The sequence below is a fragment of the Papaver somniferum genome, chromosome 2 (assembly GCF_003573695.1).
Source record: "Papaver somniferum cultivar HN1 chromosome 2, ASM357369v1, whole genome shotgun sequence".
Taxonomy (NCBI): domain Eukaryota; kingdom Viridiplantae; phylum Streptophyta; class Magnoliopsida; order Ranunculales; family Papaveraceae; genus Papaver; species Papaver somniferum.
Window position 1 is genome coordinate 98,957,055 of NC_039359.1, and position 23,812 is coordinate 98,980,866.

At 37.7% G+C, this 23,812-nt stretch overlaps 3 protein-coding genes across 5 annotated transcripts; all 3 read right to left on the minus strand.

Annotated features, from left to right (window-relative positions):
- Positions 1–6,118: 6,118 nt before the first annotated feature.
- On the minus strand, positions 6,119–11,728 carry LOC113348543. Of its 3 annotated transcripts, none has more exons than XM_026592358.1 (11): positions 11,179–11,728; positions 10,899–11,002; positions 10,162–10,303; positions 9,775–10,077; positions 9,537–9,684; positions 8,173–9,156; positions 7,856–8,088; positions 7,705–7,778; positions 6,897–7,002; positions 6,547–6,575; positions 6,119–6,463 (listed from the first exon to the last, which is right to left on the minus strand). In XM_026592358.1, exons 2-11 carry the CDS (start codon positions 10,952–10,954, stop codon positions 6,358–6,360), a joined length of 2,181 nt encoding a protein of 726 aa, XP_026448143.1. In that variant the 5' UTR covers positions 10,955–11,002; positions 11,179–11,728; the 3' UTR covers positions 6,119–6,357. The 3 variants fall into 3 exon arrangements, with proteins under 3 accessions (XP_026448143.1, XP_026448142.1, XP_026448144.1); XM_026592357.1 differs by having other exon boundaries at positions 11,149–11,728; XM_026592359.1 differs by having other exon boundaries at positions 11,086–11,728.
- Positions 11,729–13,699: 1,971 nt separating this feature from the next.
- Positions 13,700–15,138, minus strand: LOC113351673 (zinc finger BED domain-containing protein RICESLEEPER 2-like). The gene is made up of 3 exons (XM_026595616.1): positions 14,944–15,138; positions 14,401–14,798; positions 13,700–14,327 (listed from the first exon to the last, which is right to left on the minus strand). The coding sequence occupies exons 1-3, from the start codon at positions 15,136–15,138 to the stop codon at positions 13,700–13,702; spliced, it is 1,221 nt and encodes a 406-aa protein (XP_026451401.1).
- A 1,320-nt stretch (positions 15,139–16,458) lies between these two features.
- LOC113348544 (nucleobase-ascorbate transporter 1-like) lies at positions 16,459–21,996 on the minus strand. Its single transcript, XM_026592361.1, has 14 exons — positions 21,714–21,996; positions 20,128–20,225; positions 19,843–20,019; positions 19,637–19,737; positions 19,474–19,549; positions 18,936–18,995; positions 18,645–18,832; positions 18,446–18,542; positions 18,192–18,278; positions 17,710–17,768; positions 17,539–17,630; positions 17,350–17,427; positions 17,112–17,272; positions 16,459–16,671 (listed from the first exon to the last, which is right to left on the minus strand). The coding sequence occupies exons 1-14, from the start codon at positions 21,787–21,789 to the stop codon at positions 16,459–16,461; spliced, it is 1,563 nt and encodes a 520-aa protein (XP_026448146.1). The 5' UTR covers positions 21,790–21,996.
- Positions 21,997–23,812: the final 1,816 nt, after the last annotated feature.

A 23,812-nucleotide genomic window follows, 5' to 3' on the forward strand; every position in this document is an offset into this window, starting at 1 on the left:
TGTGTTCAACTTACTGTAGTCGATACATACTCGCCATCCTGTGGTTATACGTGAAGGGACTAACTCATTCTTTTCGTTCCGAACTACAGTAATGCCTGACTTCTTAGGCACAACTTGAATGGGACTAACCCATTTACTATCTGAAATCGGACATATGATACCCGCATCAAGTAGCTTCAAGATCTCACTCTTAACAACGTCTCTCATGTTAGGATTAAGTCTCCTTTGCATTTCCCTAGATGGTTTGGCATTCTCTTCAAGATTAATGTGATGCATGCAAATGGTGGGGCTTATCCCTTTGAGATCTGAGATGGTCCATCCTAAGGCTTCTTTCTGCTCCTCAAGTACTCCTAAAAGCTTGTTTTCCTGTTCTATGTTTAATCGTGAAGAAATGATAACAGGTAAAGTATCAGAAGGACCTAGAAATGCATACTTCAAAGTATCAGGTAATGGTTTCAATTCCTGTTTGGCCTTAGGAGACTCATCCGAAGATATAACAGACTTCTCAGAAAGTGGAAGTTGTTCCACTGTAGTCTGCCATTTAGTGATGTCCATTTGAGGTACAGATTCGAGCAAAGATTGGACTTCACCAATGTATTCATCATCATACAACTCCAAGTTAACATCTTCCAAACATGCTTGCAAGGGATCTTTTGACATAATGCCATTCAATGAATCTTGTATCAAACTTTCAATCATATTGACCTCATGTACATCCTCATCATCAAGATTCACATGCTGTTGACTAACATTAAACACATTCAGCTCGACAGTCATGTTCCCAAAAGACAGCTTCAACACTCCATTACGACAATTGATAATCGCATTAGACGTCGCCAAGAAAGGACGTCCTAAAATGACAGGAATGTGACTATCCGGGTTTTGTACAGGTTGAGTGTCTAAGACAATAAAGTCTACAGGAAAGTAGAACTTATCAACCTTAATTAAAACATCCTCAATTACACCTCGAGGGACTTTGACGGATCGGTCCACCAATTGGAGAGTTATGGGTGTTGGCTTCAATTCTCCAAGACCTAACTGCGCATAAACAGAATATGGCAGGAGGTTCACACTTGCACCTAGATCTAATAAAGCTTTACTGACCATGTGGTTTCCTATAGTGCAAGAAATTGTTGGACAACCTGGGTCCCTAAACTTAGGTGGAGTTTTGTTCAGAATGATGGAACTCACCTGTTCAGCTAAGAAAGCACGTTTGTGCACATTAATCTTGCGCTTTTGAGTGCACAAGTCTTTGAGGAATTTGGCATATGCAGGGATTTGCTTAATTGCCTCAAGAAAAGGAATGTTGATGTTGACTCTTTTGAACAGTTCTAACATCTCATTGTAGTGGGTGCTTATCTGTTGGCGAACTAACCTCTGAGGATATGGAGCAACATGAGCATTAGGAGTTAGAGGGGTATTCACAACAGTGGGATTGTCGGCTTCGCTAATGTACTCAGGTTCCTTTTCTAAGTTGGAGGTGTTCTTTGGTGGTGTAGGCAATGATATGCTTGGCTCAGACTTATTTGATTGTGGTATGCCTACATTGTTCTCAACAATCTTACCACTTCGGAGAGTGGTGATGGAATGGGCTTGATCGGGTGAGGTTTCATTGCAAGATGATGTTCCTGCTTGAAATATCCTCTTTGGATTCTATTGGGGCTGGCTAGGAAGTTTACCCTTTTCTCTTGTATTCAGTGCATCGCAAATTTGACCCATCTGTAGTTCTAGAGCGGAGACTCGTTGATCAGTTGCTTTCTCATTCTTCATCAGATGTTGGGTCAACTGATTGATACTCTCTTCAATGCTAGACAATTTCTTGTCAGCAGTGTATTGAGGGTACGACTGCTGTTGAGGATTTTTAGGGTATTGATAGCCTTGATTGTTTTGATAGCTTTGAGTGGGTTGAGATGGTCCTCCTTGAATGGGTCCTTTAGACCATGAAAAATTGGGGTGGTTCCTCCATCCTGGGTTGTAGGTCTGTGAATAAGGGTTATGCTCTTGTTTTTGAAACATAGCATGTGCCTGTTATAGCCTAGATTCTTGGAATGCATGCATTTCCGGACAATCACTGACCTGATGGTCAGAACCGTTACATATATCACAGATAGCCATTTCGACATGTTCACAGAAAGCAGTGGTAGAAGGTTTTACGTTTTTCTGAAGTTCTAATGCTTCTATTCTTCTTGCTAGTGCTGCCATTTTTGCATTTTCCTCAAAATTAGACTCAATTCTATGGACCTTATCTACAGGTGTAGTCTTTCTAGGTTCACGAATGGACTCCCATTGTTGAGTTTTTTCGGCAACTTCAATTAGGAAAGCCCAAGAGTCATCAGCACTTTTATCTGTGAAGAGTCCATTGCACATAGACTCTACAATTGTTCGGGTGGAGACATCTAAACCTTCATACAAAATTTGCACAAGTCTCCATTTCTCAAAACCATGATGGGGACACTTAAGCAACAATTCATTGAATCTCTCAAGATATCTAGCTAAGGTTTCACCTTCTAATTGTACAAAGCTGTTCAGATTTTGACGAATCGTCGCAGTCTTGTGATTAGGGAAGAACTTTTTGAAAAACTCTTTTGTGAGGTTGTCCCATGTCCTAATTGACTGTGGATGTAAGGCATACAGCCATGACTTGGCCTTTTCCTTCAAAGAAAAAGGGAATAGTCTCAATTTTAGGGTTTCGTCAGACATCTGAGTGAAACGTATAGTTCCACAAATCTCCTCAAATTCTCTCACGTGATGGTAAGGGTTTTCATTTTCAATTCCTCTAAACACGGGAAGCATTTGTATTGTGCTCGATTTTAGCTCATAATGACCAGTAGCTTCTGGTAAAACAATGCACGAGGGTTGGCTTGTCCTTGTGGGGTACATGTAATCCTTGAGGCTACGGGGTTCTTCCATTATCTCAGGTTGGTCCGGTGTGTTTTCCTCAGAGGATGTGGGTATGTCAATTGGGTCTATTGGATTGACTCTAATTAGTCGGTTTGATTGGTCTCTAAAGGTCACAACCATATCCTAACAAGATCATTGATCGATGAAATAACATCTAACAAGCCCACAGTTTTTTTTTTTTTTTGTAAGGTTAGGAGCCCAATGGTTGGGATATAAACCTATAGTCCAAAACAAAGTGCAAGCCCACAAAAGAAAAGAAAAATAACAAACAAATAGTTACAAGCCCAAAAAAAAAGAAAAAGAAAAAGAAAAATAAAAATAATTACAAGCCCAAAATAGAAAATAAAGAAAAATAAAAATAAAAATTATTACAGGCCCAAATATAAATACTTAAATACAAGCCCAAATAAATTTAATGAGGCCCAGTTGGGTTAGCTCATGGGTTAGGCTTACTTGATTTTTGGAGGGAGCCCAAATTTGGGCTTTTTATCCCTTTTTGTTGCACTAGCCCAGTTGGGCTTGGATCTTCCTTAGCAACTTTAGCAGAACTGCTCCAACAGCAACTGCAGCAGCACAGCAGCTTCACAGCAACAGCAGCAGCACAGCAGCTTCACAGCAACAGCAGCAACAGCAACAGCAGCAGCACAGCAGCTTCACAGCACCAGCAGCACAGCAACTGCAGCAGCACAGTCAATGCAAGGTAGTGCAAGGCAAAGCACTTAGTGAAGCAAAAAACAAGATCAATGCAAGAGCAGGAGCATACAGAAAACAGGAACAAGTTGCAGGTCAGGACAAGTAAGATTAACAAGAAAGAAAACAGAAAACAAGCAAACCGCTACCGAGTCCCCGGCAGCGGCGCCAAAAACTTGGTGTGTCAGGAAAAGAACTACCTAAACTAGCCTGCAAGTGCACAGGGAAGTTGAAGCAAGAAAAAGTAAATAAGGGTTTGTCCACAGGGACTTGGAGGATTTGCTAAAGTTTTCTTTGGGGAATTTCTAAGGTTATCTGAGTTCAAAGGAAGATACTAAGGCTTTTGATTCCACTACTTGACCCTAGGCTAAGGAAATTATGATGCAATGTATGTCTTGTTCTTTCCTGAAAGATTACAATGAGGATTCTACTAACTATCCTAGCCAAATTACCCCTAGCATCAGTTGTCTTTAATCAGCACAACTGATCACAGGCATTTAGCTTCTCTAGCTAGTTTAGCTTAAGGCAGTCTCTCTAGTGGATTGAAATCTTGGCCAAAGACCTAGCTCTACTCCTAGTATCAGCTGTCTTCTAACAGCACAGGTGATCACAAGCAGGTAGCTCAAATGACTAAGCAATCATCCTAAGGCAATTCAGCTCAACAAAAGAACATACAGATACATTAACATTCCTAGCATATGATCAAGAGCTTTCTCTAAGCCCTAGCAAGTGAATTAGAACATGGATATGCTTGTAATCATGATGCTAACAGGTATAAACATGCTCCACATTACACAGCATACAATTCACAGTCAATTTTTATGCATAAGAAAGATTCAACATGAATTGAAAATGAATTGCTAATAGTGCTCACTGGCTAGCCCAGAGATACCAGAGAGTTTCACACACACCACATAATACAAATTTATACCCCCCAATTATCAGTTTAGGGTTCACAGCCCCTTTTCCCCAAAAACAGAAAATTAGGTAAATTTGGTTTAGGCTTTTGGGTATAGAATATGGGTTTGGGAAATGAGTTTGGGAGATAAGTTGGGCTTGGGATAATTCTGAGCCCATTTCTTCTTTAAGAACAATTTCTTCCTCTTCAAGCCCACTTCTAGCCTTTTGGTCTTGTGCACAACATTCTTCGCGGCTTCCTTGTGTAATTCCTCCCGGCTTTTCACCACTCTTCAGCTCTTTTCCGCTCCGCAAGTTATCCAGACTTTATTTATTACCTAAAAATGCAGAATTAAGTAAGAAAAATATTTATTCTTGAAAACAATGAAAATACAGAATATGGGATAAAATGTAGAATTAATGCACAAAAGATGAGTTAAATGCCAAGAAAAATATATAGAAATATGCACTTTTTAGCACTCATCAACCCCACTGATCCCACTGTAGATTCGTCTATGACTTTATCCAGGCTTGTCTGGTTCAAAGGCTTAATTCCTAGGCATTCTTTTATTGGATGGCTCGCTATGCATCGAAGACTTAAAACTAGAAGCGAGCTTGTTCAGTGGGAGGTTATCTCTGATGATGTTTGTCTTCTTTGTAAGATGAGGATCATCTCTTCTGCAATTGCAGTTTCTCCTCTGTTATATGGCAAGGCATTATGTACAAGTCGGGTTATTTCAGAACTTGTCTTCTCAAGTGGGACCTTGAACTGCAAAGGTGTAATGAGCATTTTATTGGAGAATGAGTTGTGGATAATTTTAAAAGACTTGCTCTGAATAGTTTCATCTGCCACATCCGGAAAGAGGGGAACAAAAGGGTCCATTCTCACCAGTCAGTAGTGTCAATTCTATTAGCTATCTCATTGTAGCTGATGTTAGATTGAAAATTGAAGCCAGTAGGTTTTGATAGTCCTTCTGTGCGGGTTCTTAAACATATGGGGTGTGTCTTGCAAGCTTATTTAGAAGAAACAAATTGTGTGCATGTGGAAGTTTCTTGCCCCTGGTGGGTTTGCTGCTCTTATTAGAGATCATCAAGACCTTCCTGTTGTTGTTGCCATTGGAGATACTAGTTCTGAATCTGTGCTTTCTTTAGAATTAAGGGGTGTTGAGCTTGTTTTTAGTTTAGCTATTTGGAAAGCCTTAGTAAAATTCATATAAGCACCGATTCTATGGTTGTCCATATCTTAATGAATAGTCTTTGATCCTAAGCCTGGTTGGGATATATTATTTTTATGGATGAAGATCTGTCAACTCCGTAATAGGCTTAAAGGAGTAAGAGTTGGTCATGTTTATCGTGAAACTAATCATGCCGCAGATGCTTTAGCTGTCATTCATCATTCTGAAAGGTTTGTAAAGTTGGACATTGGAAAAATTTAGTTCTGAGCTTAAGCGAATCATCGAGGAGGATAGAAACTTGAAAACTTATTAACCTGTTTGTGTGGGGAAAAAATGTAGAAAAGATAACTTATTTAAGGCAATTCGGGCAAACTCAGTGGAGACTGGAATATTTACTTAATGTGGATGGGCACGGACAATGGTAAATAAGCAAATCTAACTAGTGGGACCTGGTATTGTATAAACTATTTCTTTTTTTTTAATAATTAAACAGGCCCGTTTTATTAAATATTATATGAGATGGGAAAACTTTTATATTTGAGCATTTGCCCATCCATTTCCTTGGTTTGACAGTCCCACTGTGGGGTGAAAATGGGCGCATCCGCCCATCCAGCTGGAACTGCTCTTATAATCTAATGTCAAATTTACAAAAAAAAATGGAGCTCATATTTACAGGCGGAAGAATTTCAAATTTTCATAGTGTTAGCGTCCTAGAGGGAGTTCTGTAATCCAATGAATGCTGCATATGGCTACTAGCACATCTTTTTAAGTCTGGCTTCTCTGGTGTTTGCTCAGGGTGCCTGCAGTTTCAAAATAGATCATGTTAGCCCTGTTTCCTTGCTATTGATTAATAAAAAACACTTGGGTTCAAAAGCATTCTTACCTGCCTTGGGTCTTTCTTCTTGATTGCATCTGTTTCATCATAACCAAGACAAAAATTAGGGATATCATCTTGTTAGACAGAACAAAAAGAGGTGGTTTGCAGAAAAAGATGAGTCATGAGAAAGATCAATGCAATTTCTAAGGATAACAACAACAGTTTACTTGTTTTAGAACAGATTTGATTTTGCACTTATTTTCTCACAAGTGCACGTAATGACATAATCCTGCTTTGGAACAGATACGAGCTGTTTTTAAAACAATCATCCAAAAGGAGAGTATAGATATCCAACATCCTAAAGATTATTTTTCGGTAAAAAGAGCGTAAAAAAACACTAAAAAGAGAGCAATTACCTGATCCTGAGCACCATATCTTCGTCTATAATTAAAATTCCTAGTCTGATTTCTGCCAGCTAAGCAAGATAGCCGAAAGAAGAACTCCTGCATATGATTGTAGATGCTGTGCATATGGTAATAGAAAACAAATCCAAGTCAGCTTAGTTGTTACGAATGAGCTACAAATCTCAAGATTGACCATAAATTGTCACTACAAGGAAACTCAAACTCAAAACACCATTGAACCATGTGTTACTACTGGGCTAAAAATCTGCATGTTAAGAAACATATTTTCCACAGCTTTTGTGTGAATGTTAAAAAGATCGGTTCTCAAGCTAAGTGAAATTCCAAATCCGAACCTAGTCAGTCGGTGAAAGGACACTTCATTTTTTATCTGTTGTGCATTTTAATCTAGTACAGCGTTGTCATCAGAAGAGCCTCCAAAAGTTTAGAGTATACTTGTCAACATGATTACTGATAGGGAAAAAACAAAGAGATTAACATTTCTAGAGAAGCCCCTGCGGTCGAAGATGCGCAACCAGGAAACATGCTTACAATACAACCTTATTTATATATTGCTAAAGAAGCAAAGAAATTATATATTGCTAAAGAAGCAAAGAAATATTGAGATTAAAAAATGTTTTGTAGAGCTATATTTTATCGTCTTAGACATGTTTCTACCTCCCTTCGATACTACTAATGAAACGTTGAAGCCTTTCTTTACAAATATTCTAGTAAATACCTAATGTAAAGCCGAAAGCCAATATCAAACTTGAAGTGGTTAACCAGTAATTTCCATCAAGAAGAAATATGCACAAAATATTACCTTAGACGATGCCTATTGCACGCGACGAAGAAGGCAACAAAACCATTTATAATGCTTCGGATAGCACGGAAGACCTGCAATTTAAGATTAGGATTAGCTAAGCAATATCCAGTTGCTCTAAGCTGGCAGTAGGGGAGTACAATATAGTTACCTGTGAGAAAAGGTCATTCCAAAGTGAACGCCATAAAGAAATTTCATATGTACCTGCCTCGGCAGCTGACTTTAGCTGGAAAATGCTACTTGCAAACAACCAAATCTCTCTCACAAACTCAATCATGCAAGAGAAAATATAAGCTACAAAACTTGCCAGTACTAGAAGCAGACGTATAGGAGTGTAAAGTATTTCCTGGATGGCCCAAATGATTGGATAAACAATGGCGGACACTGTAAAACAAGAAAGCACACTATTAAAACATGATACTATGCAATCCTATACTGGCAAACAGACAAGTGAAGCTCATAACATACCAATGCTTCCAATAACACCAAGGATGAACCACACTGGCGAGAGCAACAACTGTATTATCTTCATTACTAGGCCACATGTGGAATCAATCAAAACCCAAATAACTGTAAGAAAGCTCTCAACTGCTTGAAAGCATCCATTCCAAAAGGGAAGAAAGATCTCCACAAGCTCCATAACTGGGCCAGCAAACGGCTGGGTGAGAACTGAAAAGAATGACTTGAAGGAACGTGTCGCCATTAGAAACCACTTGACGGCTTTCTCAAAATTATGCAGAAATAGCATGGTCCCCAAATACTTGATTCTTGATAGCATTTCCCAAGTTTCAATCCAGTCAAAAAGTGGCCCGAAAACACTGGACACAGTCGCCTTAAGGACTGGGACATTTTTGTACAAATCATAAAACCCAATTACGACCGTGACAACTGAGATCAACACATATAATGCTCTTGCCACGAGGCACATCCATGGACGATAAAGGTGGCAAAATAGAGGATATGATTGCAAAAAGATAACCCAAGATGGAAGCCCTGATTCAAGCAGTGTAAGTAACCGTACATCGCTCATGATTATCTGCCTTAGTTTAAATGGGAGGTCATGGTCATTAAACCTGAACAATATCAAAACATCTCTGTGTTGGGTAGCTTCAACTGTGGTTTCTGCGCGGCTACTAGAAGAAGATGAAGCCACTGAAATTTTTGGTAAGTCTATACTTTCATTCTGGACCCCAAGAGGAAACTTATCGACTCCATCTTCATAAGGTATGGGTTTCATTATTTTTCTTCTCTTGTAAGGTCCAGTGGGGGGAGGTGGTGTTTGTAGTGTCGATTCTCTGCATTCTACGCGTGCAGGGTACACACCAAACTCACTTCTCAAGCCACCAGGAGATGATGAATCTTCGACAGATCCATTCTTTGTACAATTTATTGCAAAATCACCATTACAGTCAGGAGTTGAGAAATTTTCTTGAGCGTCATGGAACACCTCCCCTACAAAGTTTCAAACAAAGTATTATAAAATATGATTTGGCATTTGAAGCAGGAATCCATTAGACAGACCTCGAGTGAATAGGCACCAAAATATTTCACTAATAAAGTTAAAGAGTTATATTAAAACTCCTCACTTTTGAAGAAAAATACAAACTCATCTCGCACTAAAACTAGTTAAAAATGCTCAATCTTCGCCAAAACACTATTTATGAAAAAAATGAACGAAGTTGGCAGAAGAATATCTCAATGATTGGAGAGTGGATGGTCTAAGGATTTCAAAACCCTCGACTCCGCCTGAATAGAAGATTTTACAAATTTATTCTTGGCCATAGAAGGTTTACTCTAATCTGGTAAAGAAAAATGAGACATGAAATGCATACCTAGAGGTGAGTCCAGGTAGGCCTGCAACCATACCAATTCAAAGTGTGTTCCCGAGAACCATGAACGGATGCAATTTGAGGCCTGCTCAATGCTGTCAAATTCCCATCTCTTCATGAGCTTAGCCTCTAATGCAAGTGATGTATCTGTCTGCAGGTGCATACAGAACATGAATAAGCAAACAATTCCACAAATATAGCAAAATCAAATCGCAGCATGCACATTAGAGGCTGACAATACCTGAAGCTCGTTTAAATAGTTCATACCACGAACATCATTCCAGTCGACTTCAAATACAATGAAACCATATAAGGTTCGGTGCAGTTCATTATTCAACAACTTAGCATTTCTCAAGTTTTTTACCGGTAGCAAGGATTCCTTTTGAGACAAAGCTGCAGCACTAATCAAAGCGAACCATTTTTCAAATTTTCTAATGTCACTGATGTTGGATCTTGAAATACCCTTAAAATTGATATTCTTTTTGAATTTGAATCCCTTCCGCTCCTTCTGGCCTCTAGTGTTTGCAAACGGAGACAACCTGGACTGCAGCATGTTACAAATTTGTAAGTAGGTTACCACATTCAAAGCAAACACATAAACAAGATGACTTAGTAAACTCTTAGCAACCTTGGTAACCATCAACTGCCAAAGGTGTGCTGGCCGTGAATCCAGGTGATTCAACCATGGTCTATTGTCAACTAAAATATAAAGTCTGTTACTTTCTGTTGCCAGAAAAAGGCAGAGGCGCGAAAGATATGACTGCAAATCCCTGCAACAAACACCAGCAAAATGTAAACATCATTAGTGCAATTCAATAATTTATTTTTGACGAAGCAACACAAGTTAATGAATATCAACAGATTATCCACAATCTCTAGTTTCTAAAGCTCCAATTGCAATATAGAAGATACTGAAGATTTTTTTTTTTTTTACAGTTTCTCCTTTTCCGTCTTGTCATCGATTTACAGAATGAAGTTTGTTACAGTTTCAGTGGTTATTCTCTCACAAGAATAGTACTTTTGCAACTGTGATGGGATTGCATTTTTCAAATTTCACTAAAAATCTTTGACTGATTCTCTTACTCAATCCACAAAAGAAATTCTTTGTGAAGGAATTCTTATTTAGCAAGTAAAACCACTACACAAAATTCTCTTTTCAACAACAATATTATCTGTGTCTATTATCATTTTCTTATTTCTCGAGCCACCAATTTTCACTGTCTTACTTTCTTTTCACATATGAATTGAACAGGTAAACCATTAATCAAAGTACTACACAATGCTAACCGCTATAGATTAAAATTCTGGAAATTTAAAGGGAAGACTAGTTCAGTTATAAAATTTGAAAGGATAACACCAACTTACCCAATTTGCAGACTTGTCAAGGGAAAAAAATGTTGGCCGTTTCCTCCTGTACCCATTGCAACTAAGCTCTGAACTGAAATTAACTCTAAAATAACCTAAATTCTCTGCAAAGAAAGAAGAAAAAAACATCAGTACAGAAACAATTCAAATAATTTATTAAACGTAATTTTGAAATCGAAAACTAGACCTGAAAGCAAATACAAAGATGAAGAAGAACACAGAAGTGAATAGAAGTAAAAGAAACAATCACCACCAATGAGCTTCATAACAAAGAGCTTACACCAAGAGTTTGTTAATGGAGAGAGTTCCAAAGAGACACGTCAATGGACGTGATCCAAGAACGTCAGAGACCGACACGACACGACACGACACGCGTATCAAAACAATGAATGAAACCAACCAGAACCAATTTCGATAGAAATAGAGAGAGATTAAACTTTAAAGAAGATAAAGTTTTTGAGTGAATGAATGAATCTGCTTTTTTTGTAAGGCGTGTCAAGAAGTAGATGCATTTACTATCAACAGAATAATTCATTCATTAAAGCCGAACTGAATTTTAAGAAATACAAGGGGAAATTAAAATTGAAGATGATGATGAAGCCATAAACAGAGAGAAGACTTTTTTTTTTCTTTTTTTTTTCCCTTTTTTTAAATTTACAGTCAGAGATTTCTCGAGATCTGATTAGGTTTTTCCCGCCATCAAAATCTCTATCTATAAACTTTGTCTGTCTTGCGGACAATCTGGAGGGCGAGTCAGAGAAGAAAAAACTAAAAAGAAGAAGAAACTGTGGATAGGATGGAAATACTACCAAAGAGTCAACTGCGTGTCACACACTGAATGACTATTCTTTCCTTGAGTTTGGATGTGAGATGAAATTTGTACCCTAGTTAGCAATTCGGGATTCGGCAAACGTACGGAACGTCAAACGTACGAGTATGAGTATTATACGGTTTTGTAAAATCCGGATTCGGTCTAAAATTCGGTCAACGGGATGTGATTCGTTAGTAATTCGGAACGACATACGTACGTGTATAATTCGATTTATAAATGTGAGTTCGGCTCTGAAAATTCGGTATTTATATATAACAAATAATTTGTATTTATAAGGTCATAGACCAATTTTTATGCATATGTGTGAGTTATTTAAAGAAAAAATAAACTTAATATGATGATATTAATAATATATACAACATTAGTTATCCAAGAGGACGTCGTATGGTGGTTTAGATGCTTGGTTAGTGAATTTGAGATCTCTCTCACCTTCACCTTCAAATCTCTTCAGTCGTTTTTGTTTCATAAAAATTACAACACGTCTAATATTCGGTCGTGTATGCTCGGGAGGCAGTAAATCCCAAAAAATGGGATCTTTGAAAAGTAAAAGCTAAAGAATTTATGGCGAATTAAGCGGACGTATCATTCGGGATATGTAAAATTCGTGAACGGTTCGCGAATAATCCGGGAATGCCACATAATACGCGACTTGGGTTCGGAGTTGCAAACGTACGCGAATAAGACGGTAAAATTCGTGATACGGAAAAATTCGCGAATGATTCGCGAATCATTCGCGAACTTACTAACTAGGATCTGTACTATCATTAAATTGATTGATTGATGACGACGACAATGGCAATGGCAATGGGGCGGGGACCTTGAATCCCATCCCCTACCCCGTTCAAAAAACCAAAACCCATCCCCTACCCGTTCCCCATAAGAATGGGGCGGGGACGGGTATGCGGAATTCCCGTAGGGGATGGGTTTCCCATGGGTTACCATAACATTATAATAAATATTTAGAATTTTATAAATAATAATAGTTTAAAAATAATTATAATGTTTCAAACAATAATAATAACCCGTGCAGTGTATCTTAAAATTTTAAGTTTATCATAACTAAGCTAAAACTGAAAAATAAAGGAAACAATTGATCCACAATGAAGAATCATGGTTCTTTTTACTTCTTAGTTCCTCATTGTTAACCATCTTCCTCCATGTTAATAATCTCATCATGGTCTTCTTCATTATCTTCCCAAAAAATTCCCCGTTCTAATTTTAATTCACCTATTGAAATATAAATAAAATGTATCATATATAACCGTAAATAAGTATTTAAATGTAAAAATTGCTTTAATAACAAATATTCTTTTACCTTCCATCTTATCCCACAACCAATCTTGAGTGCACATCAGAGCTTCCAATGTTTTTGGATGAAGTCGATTACGTTGGATACTCACAAATCTACCTCCAGTGCTAAAAGCAGATTCTGAAGCAACTGTAGACACTGGAATCGCTAAGATGTCTCTAGCCATACACTGCAAGACCGGATATTTGATTCAATTTGTCTTCCACCATGCTAGTATGTCAAAATCATTCGCCCTAGGTAAAAGACTTTCCTCCAAATAACATGTTAACTCTGACTTAACAGTACTAGTCTGAGTGCTATTAGAGACAAACATATCAAATTTATCCAAAGGATCTACGTCATCATCTAAACCATACATCTCTGATCGAGAAGTGGATGAAAAATCACTTTGGCCAATAGATTTATCAGCAAATACTTTCAGTTCATACTCTTTAGCCAAATCAAAACATAAATTGCTTACTCGAGTCATTTCGAAGTCTGCAAAAGATGGACCATAAATTTGCGGGAAGTAAAACTGAATCAATTTCATCTTAAACCTTGGATCCAACATAATTGCTACTGCCATTATCCCATTGATCACCATCCAATACTCTTGAAACTTTTCTATCATACCTGATGCCATTTCTCTTATCACATCAAATTTAGATTTACTCCACTTGTTCAATGACAATCTAATCTCACAAATACTTGGAAAAAAAGATTGGTTGTAGGATATTTTACTCCAGAAAACTTCTTCATGAAGTTATAAAATATCTTCAATTTATCACACATCTCCCTTGCGAACGACCAATCTTCTTCACCGGGCAAATACTTATATTGTGGCTCTCGTTGCTTTAGGCGAGTGAAGACCCTTTGATACTTAATAGCAATATTAAGCATCATATATGTAGAGTTCCATCTAGTCTCACAATCAAGGACTAGCTTATTTGTACATGCAATATTTAACTGACGAGCAGCCTCTTCGAATTTTTCAACTCGTTTTGGTGTTGCTTTCCAGTAAGAAACACTATTACGAATCAACTCGATTGCCCCTTTAATCCCTTCTAATCCTTGCTTGACTATGAGAGCTAGTATGTGCGCACAACAACGCATATGAAACAAATCTCCACCCAATAGTAATGAGTTACTTGACAATTTTTCCAAGGTATTTTTGATCATAAGATCATTAGTGGTGCAATTATCAACAGTAATAGTAGATATCTTACCATCAATATTCCAATCCAACAGACATTCCATCAATGCTTCCGAGAGGACCTCAGCTGTATGTGGACATGGAACATACATAAACCTAGTACAGATAACACATGTATTAGCAATAGAAAAAACATCTACATAAAATATATAGGTATATGTATTCATACCTGATAATTTGGCTTTGTAGGATCCATGAATCATCGATAAAATGAGATGTAATGACCATGTATCCTTTCTTTTGTTTAGTGGTCCACATATCAGTGGTTAATGCAATTTTTCCTTGATGTTTCTCTAAAAGCTGCATTATTTTAACTTTTTCTTCATCGTATATTTTGAAAATGTCATTTTTAATGGTGTTTCGGGATACCACCTTAAACAGTGGTTGGAGTGCATTTGAATATCTTCTGAATCCTTCATGCTCGACGATGGAAAGCGGGTATTCATGTAGAATTATCATGTAAGCGAGCTCCTTCCTGGCGGCAGATTGATCAAAATTATATGTTGTAAGCTGGTTTCGCACATCTTTTTTTCTACTCGGAGTAAGTACCGCTTGTCTTATGTCTGTCTGTTTAAGTCGAGGACATCTTTTCATATGATCATGTAGATGCTTTGTCCCATGGTTGCTTTTTCCTCCTAGTATCTTGTTGCAATGATCGCAAACCGCTTTGTCTTCCCCTCTTATTTTCTTTTTTTTTAAAGTGACCCCAGACTATGGACCTCTTCCTCCCTGTTCTTGTTTTGGTAGCTTCATCCTCGGCATCGTCACCATCAGCTGCATTTGGATGCGCAGTATCATTAGATTGAAGTTGGACGTCATTAGCTGGTGGAGGCGAAGTTGGAGTTGTCCGTACATGGTATTCATATTGAGATTCTTCAGTTTCGTCTAGGATCGGTGTAATGATCATCTTGTTACGACTTTGGAATCACTGTAACTGTATACACATAAAGAATTAAGATAAAATAAATAGTAAAAGATTCGTAATCAGAAAAAGACATTTTGTGTATCCATCTCTAAAGATTCACATCATGACCATATACCCACTATGAACTGTGGAGTTAATAAGAAGACGAAACAGCCAACTATTAAATCAAAAGTCATTTATGTTCTTATACGGTAAGAAAGAAATTACAAAAAAGTATCACTTGTTTTTTACAAATGTCAATGAATTCAATGAAACATGTGGTCTTATTTGAACATACAGGTTCGAATGAGAAAACGTCGAAGCTTCGGTATAGAAATGGATTACAACATGATTTAATTAACATTCCATGATCAATCATCAAAAATATAAATTGTATAGATTAGGGAGTCATGAGTTATAACTTATACCTTACGAGCGCCTTTAACCCTAATAAGCATGAACACCGAAATAATAAACAAAAACGATATCTATATATTTTTATTAAACCCTAGATAACAGATATATATATAATAGGTGTACGGGACGGTATGGGTTGGGGACCTTGAATCCCATTCCCACCCCATCCCCGCATCAGTACTTCGGGGATTCCCCGTACCCCGCCCCCGTTTCCCGTTTATACGGGTAAAACCCTAACCCATAGGGGCGGATCCCCACGGGGATGGATTTGGGTGGGCAAATTGCCATCCTTAGAGAAGAGATATCTACCGAGTACTACACGTGAGTCACGTGACGTGACAGACATGCCTAAGCTTCTCTCCTCCACGTCGGTAGGTACAACTGAGTTAGGTTTTTTTTTGGAGTTGTATCTTCTGCTACACTACAGAGGAAGCGGATAACGGACTAAAAACACCTTCGGTGCTGGGGGCAAGACTCAAAGAAGCCTTCCCTGAGATTTCCTAAGTTGATGTCGGTAATTGTTCAATATTAAATATAATTATACAAACAAAAAGTTAATACAACGAGGTGCTGTGGTGTAGTCTTACACAGTGAAGGTTCCCAGTTCGAGCCTGGGCAGCACCATCCTTTAGAATGTTCAGAAAAATGTTGGTAATTAATTTCCTTTTTTTTTCTTATTACACTAGAAACTCTACAAAGTATTTTGGATTAATTTCTCTACAGCCCTATTTAGATTTTTTGGACAATAAGTCCACAAAAAATACAGAAGAGAAAGATTGGAGATGGATTACATTCTGGATCATTACCGCCAATTTTCAATAACTGACCCACCGTGGGATTGCAAAAGATCTCACTTCCTCCCGTCTCCTTGTCTACCTACTAGTTAGAATTCCATTCTTTTCTTTGTTAAGTGGGTGGAAAGAACCTGTTGAGATTAAATGGTAAAGTGTAGAACTCTTCATTTCTGTTATCACCTCTGAAAGTTCTAAACTTTACCCACCACGGCATTCCTCGATCCTTCTTTGACTTTTCAACTTCTAGTGTGTTATCAAGAACCACTGCAACAATCAATCCCACCGTCGGTGGAGATGCGAAAATTGTATTTAAGAAGGCATCAAACTGCAAAAGACGCAAAAGAACATCTATCGTTATAACAGAAACTTTAAAATACAAAATATAAATTATCATGCATAATCAAAGGCGGGGAGTCCTAAACGAGTTTCATCGAACTGCAATAACTAATAACAATATAATTTCGTGAATCTATCTTCAGAAGTGGAAAAAAGAGTCGTTCATATGACTTTTAAATGAATGGGTTCAGCATAAAACTCTCTAGTTTGCCCAACACCAAGCATGTGTTGCATATGCGTGGTGACTTGGTCATCTTTATGCTGCATCACACTCAACAGATGGATAATAAGTGGTTTTGACCACCCAGCTTAAAAGCGGTAAAGGAAAAACCGAACTCCTCCTATTTACCTCCTCTCATCGTTAGATCCACACAATAATGTAAATCACGAGTGAAAACCTTAATGAAGCACAAAGAGATCGAAACTAACCCATCCCGCACGAGTGTGAACAGCTCCATGGTGTGCAGTTAACCAGAAGTTATTAAAATACTGGGGGACCGATATCCCGAGGAAAAGTGATATCCCAAGGATAAAGAGATTTCTCATGGAATTCATGTTTGTGAACTGAAGGAAGGATAACCCGACCGAAGCTGCGAAAAAACAAGATTATTTAAATAATATGGCCAGCCAGAGAGAGAGAGAGTAGAGAGAGAGGCTATTAACATACCCACAAGACCAAACAGAACACAGTATAGTGCGGCAAATATGGGAAAGGGAATAGATGCAAAGAGAGCTCCAAACTTTCCTGCAAGCAGAGAACGAAGTGTAAGCAAAATGTTTAAAATTGCCGTTTGCAACGGATCTGCCCAAGAATATCCAGGAAGTGATCGAGATTCAAATAGTGGTTGAAACCTACCCATCGTAGCAAAAAATATCATGAAACCTGCTGATATTTGAACTACTCTTCGACTGCCTACTCGGGTCAATCCAAGAAGCCCCACATTCTCCCTAAAATTTGTGGCCAAAACTGTCATTGTAACTATATAGCCAAAAAGAAGACACCATGGAAAATAAAGCATGAGCTTACACTGATACGGTAGAACCAGTCAAAGTTCCAAAAAGACCATCAAGCAATATCCCAATACCCTACAAAACAAATAATCCAACAAAGTCGTCAATGCCTTGAATATATTATGAGATTAAAAAAAAAAGAGAGAAAGATCATTGAGTTAGGAAATATAACCCAAAAAGGGATTATGATCAGTACTCTTCATGTATTAATGCATGTTGACACATACAACATGGTGCCACCTGTTACTTTTAACTGGATACTGGGGTTGCAAACGCTGATCTATTCGTTTGAATTCTATCTTGACAGAGAAGCGGCACAATTTTGAAATACCATTACACTTGAGCAATATTGGCATGATGGACATAGTGTAAGAAGTAACCTTGTGAAACTCACTAAGCATAGATATGAGGTACAATTTAATTATTTATTTCAAGACCTTTTGTTTTTAATAAAGCTGAAAAAAAAAGCATTGCTGATATGAAATTCGATGGGTTCACCTGCCAACCAATTCCTCGGCTCAAAACATACGCGGGAGGTGGAGTTGCAATCGCCAAGCGGGATGCTGCCTGGTATGCGCCAGTTGACTGCATAAATGGAAAGAAAAATGTATAAGAAACACCTTTGATAAGATGAAGATCGATTTTGGAAATATGTAGAAGTTCATAATTGTGCAAAATGTAAATCCTGATTTTTTAAACACACACAGTTAAATAACACCCAATGCTACTTTTACATAGACAGAATGGCCGACCTCTATCATAGACACTAAGACTGCAGACATCATAGCAAATGAATGACCTGCACTAAAAGTTGGTGCGCCCCATTGAAGAGGATATGGAAACTTGAACCTGTATATACGCATAAAAGTAAGGAATTTCAGTTAGAACTTAGAACAGAAAAAAGTGATCTAAATGCAAGAACTATAACTCAGGTCTTCTGTGTTTACTTACCAAGGTGCGTCATATATGAGATTGGCTCTGTCAGTGCGACAGCTCACTTGGGTTACATTACGTCTATTTTTGTAGGCCCCACCTGCGGTTAAGACATGGGAGTAGGCCCAAATGATCGTGACACAAATCAGTACCGGAAACCTTTCAAATATTGGGACATCCTTGAAAGGCCTAATGTGCTTCAGGTACTGCAGTTACACAAAACCATACACCATATGAAAAAAAAGAAAGATTATGCATAAACTTGATTAAAAAAAAAACGGTATTTGACTACAATATAGGACTGCCTACCTGTGACAATCCAATGACTAACAAGAGCATAGGAATCCCAATCTCAACACAGTTGCCCACCTAAACAACAAAGAAATATGATAATACTAAGTATAACCTCCAGATTAAATCAACACTTCACAGGAAAATACATATATATGAATATGAGTTATATGCCAAGAATGTCCGTCCAACTTATTAAAGAATGCCAATGGTCGCCATGAAATCTATATGTGGACTGAGAACAACTCACGTCCTCATATTTTATCTACACCGAAATCAGATCCTACAAGAACCAGATCTGATTTTTTTTATAAATTCCTGCCCCGGGTGATTCATTTACTGAAACCAATATATCAAAATGAGTCTACCAACATCAGACACAGGATCCACCGCTATTTGCGGGATCAGATAACATGAAATAAAGTGCACATGGACGTATCAAGAATCAGGATCCAATTGGTTTAATTTGCCACAAGGTTTGCATTTATGCCAGATCACTGTTTGGCACATACTGCTAGCACAGAAAAATGCAATCCCCAAAGCTAGCAACACTTACCACAGGAAACCCACGCTCAAATAACCCCAAACCAACCAATCCGACAACAGGTGCCATACCGAGAGGGCTGAAAAAACTGTGATTCAATCACGAAGAACTAAGTAAGTAACCTGAGATTGGAGCAGATGCCAGCACAATCTTTAGAAACGAATTGAATGTGTACCGCGAAAAAAGCCCCCATACTTGACTATATCCCAGTATGATCTGTAAGCTTGCAGCTACAATCAGGGCTCCTTGAGTTGCCCTCATACTGTGTAAAAATCTCTGCAAGTTGAGAACACATGTGCATAAATATAGCTGAATCATTAAAGTTAAGCAGCAGAAATGGATAGAGGTAGAGAGATGATCAAAGTTGTCTGCAGAACTTACTTCATGAGGTTCAGTGATTTGTTGTAGAGATGAGTCTCCGATAATATAAAGGATAGGTACAAGATAGGCAGAAGAACCACCAACTACTGCTGGTAACCTGGTTCCAAACAATGCTTGTAGAAGTGTGTTTATGCCAGATACAAATAGTAGTGTTTGTATCACTCGTATCTTGTCACCCTATATAGTTTTGGGAAACAAATTTAGCAATCAGGAATTAGAAACAGAAAATATACAAAACATGAAGTTATTTAAAACAACATGAGTAGTAAGTAAGATCCAGCTTACATCAGATCCTCCCATTAGTGGGACAAGTGCCGCTGGTATCATGACAGTAGTCCCCAACATCAAGATGTAGTTTTGAAATGCTAATATGATGGTTTCCGCTAAAAGAAAACAAAAACATATTTCATTACTAGAGAAAAAAAAGTGGGAGGTACTTTCTTAGGATGTCCAATTATCCATACGTCTTAGAACTTCATTGGCGGAAAAAACAAATACATAAATTGTAACACTAACTGCAAACCAGACCCTAAAATAATTTATTTTAAACAGACAAATACAGGACACAAACAGTAAGTCCAGATATAATATGCTTTTAATGTGAGGAAACTTCTCTAGGTAGTTGAGCACTTGCCTACCTCTGTAAAACCTATATATTGGATTTAACCCAATAGGTGATCTCAAAGACTATGTTTAGAGCAAAAGAAACCATGGGCCAGGATCCAAGGGTTTTGCTAGGACTCCATGGAGATGTTTAGCTGCAACAACTAGAACTATTCAAGCACAGTCGTTCAGTATCATTGTTCAGGCTAAGTATTAGGTTAGCATCGCGTTTTTAATTTTAAGTAGGTATAAGCTTCTGAATGTGGCACCACACTTCTTAATGAGTTCAACATAGATTCGAACTGAGACACTATTTCCAGTTACCACAAACAATACGACAAACAATCCATTCAAGATTCTCTAGTGCTTGAGAGAATGTTCATGAACCCATATTAGTCCACTCAAACCTAAGAGCATACTTAGACATTTCCTTGTTTTACCATGCGTGTGTATTTGTATTTGATGGAAGCAATCAAGCAAATGATGAAAACTTAATCAGAACAAAGATTTTACCAAATTTTACAGGTCAAAATAAGTCCAGAGCTAAAAATCTTAAATGTGGGAGCTTTCAGCACAAGAAATTTTTTATGCTGGTCTACAAAAGATAATCCCCACTTCACTATCACCATACGAAAGCAGACACATTTGCTCAATCTGACAATTTAGTAAGAGTAAGACTGGCGCGGCCAAGTTAAAGAACAATTAGTAACCCCAAGAAGATCATTCTCTAGAGGAACTGAGCACATTATGTTTTCCATGACATTGTAACTGGATACTGGTTGGAGACCTGATCTATCTTTCAAATGAAAACCCTACTTTTTTTAAGACTGTTAAAATCAAAACTCAACGAAACCAAAACTGCAGCATTGACAGTCCTTATTCTAAAAAATTGATAATCTTATCATTTCTCCAAAATGATTTCCCATAAAATCTCATTCTAGAAGGTTCATAGTGCCTATAACCAATCAATACAATCAAACATACAGCAAGACCCAAGTTGGAAAAAATGCTCTCATTTTTTGTGAAACTAAACTTCCTTATTAAAAAAAATTAAGCCATATTCCACTAAACAATAAACAACCAAAATGTAACAGCTCAAAAGTAAGAAACCCATACGAAACCCCATTTTGAATATATCAATTGTCTCCATACAGAGAAATGCTTGATTAATAAGAAACGAGAACTAAGAACAGAGATACCTAAAACCCAAGTAGAGACAAAAACCAGAGACATAAAGACAGAGATTGAGAGTTGAGGAGCATACTTACCCCAAGGAGGGTTAGAGTCTATACAATACTCAAGGTCTTGAAGCTGTTCCATAGGGGGATTGATTATGTCTGCCATTAATGGAAGCTTTGAAAGAGAACTTTACAAGAAGACGAATCAGAGAATAAAACCAGGGGGGGGGGGGGGAAAGACAGACTAAGAAGAAGAAGAAGAACTTTGAAAAACAAAGTAAAGAAGACAAAAGTTAGAAAAAGAGAAAAAAAAATGATTTTATGCTGAGGAGGAGAAAGAAGAAGAAGAAGAGAACAGAAGAAGGCTCTCAGTGACGCTGCACCCTAAGCAAAACAACCCATTAAACCTTGTTTAAGATTCGTGTTCTTTTATGCCTAAATTACCCTCAGTACTATGAATAAAACTACAAAATTAACATTCCATCTAACTCTACAGAGTACAGACTCTAGTGAAACGATACCTACCCAGAGCACCCACACCCCTCTTGTACGGTTTTTTTGATGAGTAAGCAGAAAGAATCAGTGGGCCAAAAAAATCTGCAAGTGGGCCCCACGGAGACTGCAATTAATGGCATCTTTCCGTTCAAATATCATTAAAGGTGGGTCTGATGTGACACACGGGGATTTGATGCTAATGGAGTAAAAAGGGCAGTGAGGAGGAACAAAAACAAACTGTTTGATTAAGTTGTGAATGAATACAGTGGTACCGAGTGTAATTTATTTCGTTTAGGAGGTGAAATGTATTTGGTGATAGTACAAGATAGATGTCTACGGACTAACGTAGCACGTGCGGCGGCCTCGCTTTCGATTAAGACCTGATTTATTTTTAAAATTTTATTTTTGTTTAATTTAATAATTTTTGTAATTCTCTTTCTTTGACAAAATCTCTCCTACATTCCCACGATCACGACATCCCCCAAATCCGATTCCCACATAAACAAATGGAACACAACGAATGAAATAACGTTTCTTTTTATTATCTTTCACTAATCCCCACCCCACTCACACACGATAAGTATCTCCAATATCTGGACATGAAAAAGTAGTGTGAACGAGTTTGGTGCTGAATTACTCGACGGTAAATACATGAAAAATGCTAGTAGGGTGTTTGGATACATGAAATTATTTCTGAACTTAGGCTAATTCCTATGGGCTAGATTGAACCGTTAAATTTGCCAAAAAGTGTTGCAAATTAAGAAAAAAATGTGGGAAAAAAGTTAACACTACTTCTGAATACTTTTCTCTCCTAGCAACTGCTCGCAGCGAGATTGAAACGCTGAATAATTCAGCGCTCAAAAAGTGGTCCAAACACTGATCGATTCAGCGTTTTGGGAATATTCCAGGGCATCAGCGCTGAACTATTCAGCGCTTCCCAGGATACTGAATTATTCAGCGCTTCCTCGCACAAAAAATATATAAGTCAAGCGATGTTCGGTTCAGCTTTCACCTTGACGCAGACTATTCAACGTTTCGCTGCGAGATTCGCCATGCCATATGATTTAGGAGGCTGCTCTAGCTGACGTGGATGACCAATCTAACAGCTAGATATCTAGCCCATAGGAATTAGCCTAAGCTGAAAAGTGAGAAGCTAGTTTGGCAATATAGTTTTTAAATGATTCTTAGAAGTAAAAAGATAACTTTTTGTAAAGCTAATGTTTTGTATTTTAACTCATGCGATTGAGTTTTTCTCCTAGAAGGCACATGCTATAAATGAATTGCTAATCATTCGGAGCTTGTTATATTTCTTGCCCGAACCTAGAAATGTCATGAATTATTTCAAGGGTTGAAATATTTAACTTGTCCGACAATCAATGTAATAAATAAATACTACTCTCTACTCTCTTTCCGAAAAAATGATATTCCCTCTTTTTCAAAATAATAAGCTGTTTTCATGTATAATTTACAGAAAATGGGTTATTTGGCCAATATTTTTAAAACATAGTTCTAATATACGAATGAAAATTGGTATGGGTGAAATGTACACCAAAAAATAGTACGAATGAAACTGGATTAATCCTGGCTTAAACTTAAAAAAAAAAGCGAGGATGAAACTGGATGCATCCTGATGTAAAATAAAAATAAGAAAAAGTATTTGAAAATGGGTATGATGAAACTGTTTAAATCCTGAC

Coding starts and splice junctions, on each gene's coding strand:
- LOC113348543 (XM_026592358.1), bottom strand. CDS start 10,954: ATGGGTACAGGAGGAAACGGCCAACATTTTTTTCCCTTGACAAGTCTG. Junction 10,078..10,161: donor GGCAGTTGATGGTTACCAAG/GTTGCTAAGAGT, acceptor AACATGCTGCAG/TCCAGGTTGTCTCCGTTTGC. Junction 9,157..9,536: donor CTACCTGGACTCACCTCTAG/GTATGCATTTCA, acceptor GAAACTTTGTAG/GGGAGGTGTTCCATGACGCT.
- LOC113351673 (XM_026595616.1), bottom strand. CDS start 15,138: ATGATCATTACACCGATCCTAGACGAAACTGAAGAATCTCAATATGAA. Junction 14,799..14,943: donor CAGGGAGGAAGAGGTCCATA/GTCTGGGGTCAC, acceptor CGACTTAAACAG/ACAGACATAAGACAAGCGGT. Junction 14,328..14,400: donor CTACAAAGCCAAATTATCAG/GTATGAATACAT, acceptor TATCTGTACTAG/GTTTATGTATGTTCCATGTC.
- LOC113348544 (XM_026592361.1), bottom strand. CDS start 21,789: ATGGCAGACATAATCAATCCCCCTATGGAACAGCTTCAAGACCTTGAG. Junction 18,279..18,445: donor TCTTAGTGTCTATGATAGAG/GTCGGCCATTCT, acceptor CCATTTATGCAG/TCAACTGGCGCATACCAGGC. Junction 17,273..17,349: donor TGTTCTGTTTGGTCTTGTGG/GTATGTTAATAG, acceptor GTTTTTTCGCAG/CTTCGGTCGGGTTATCCTTC.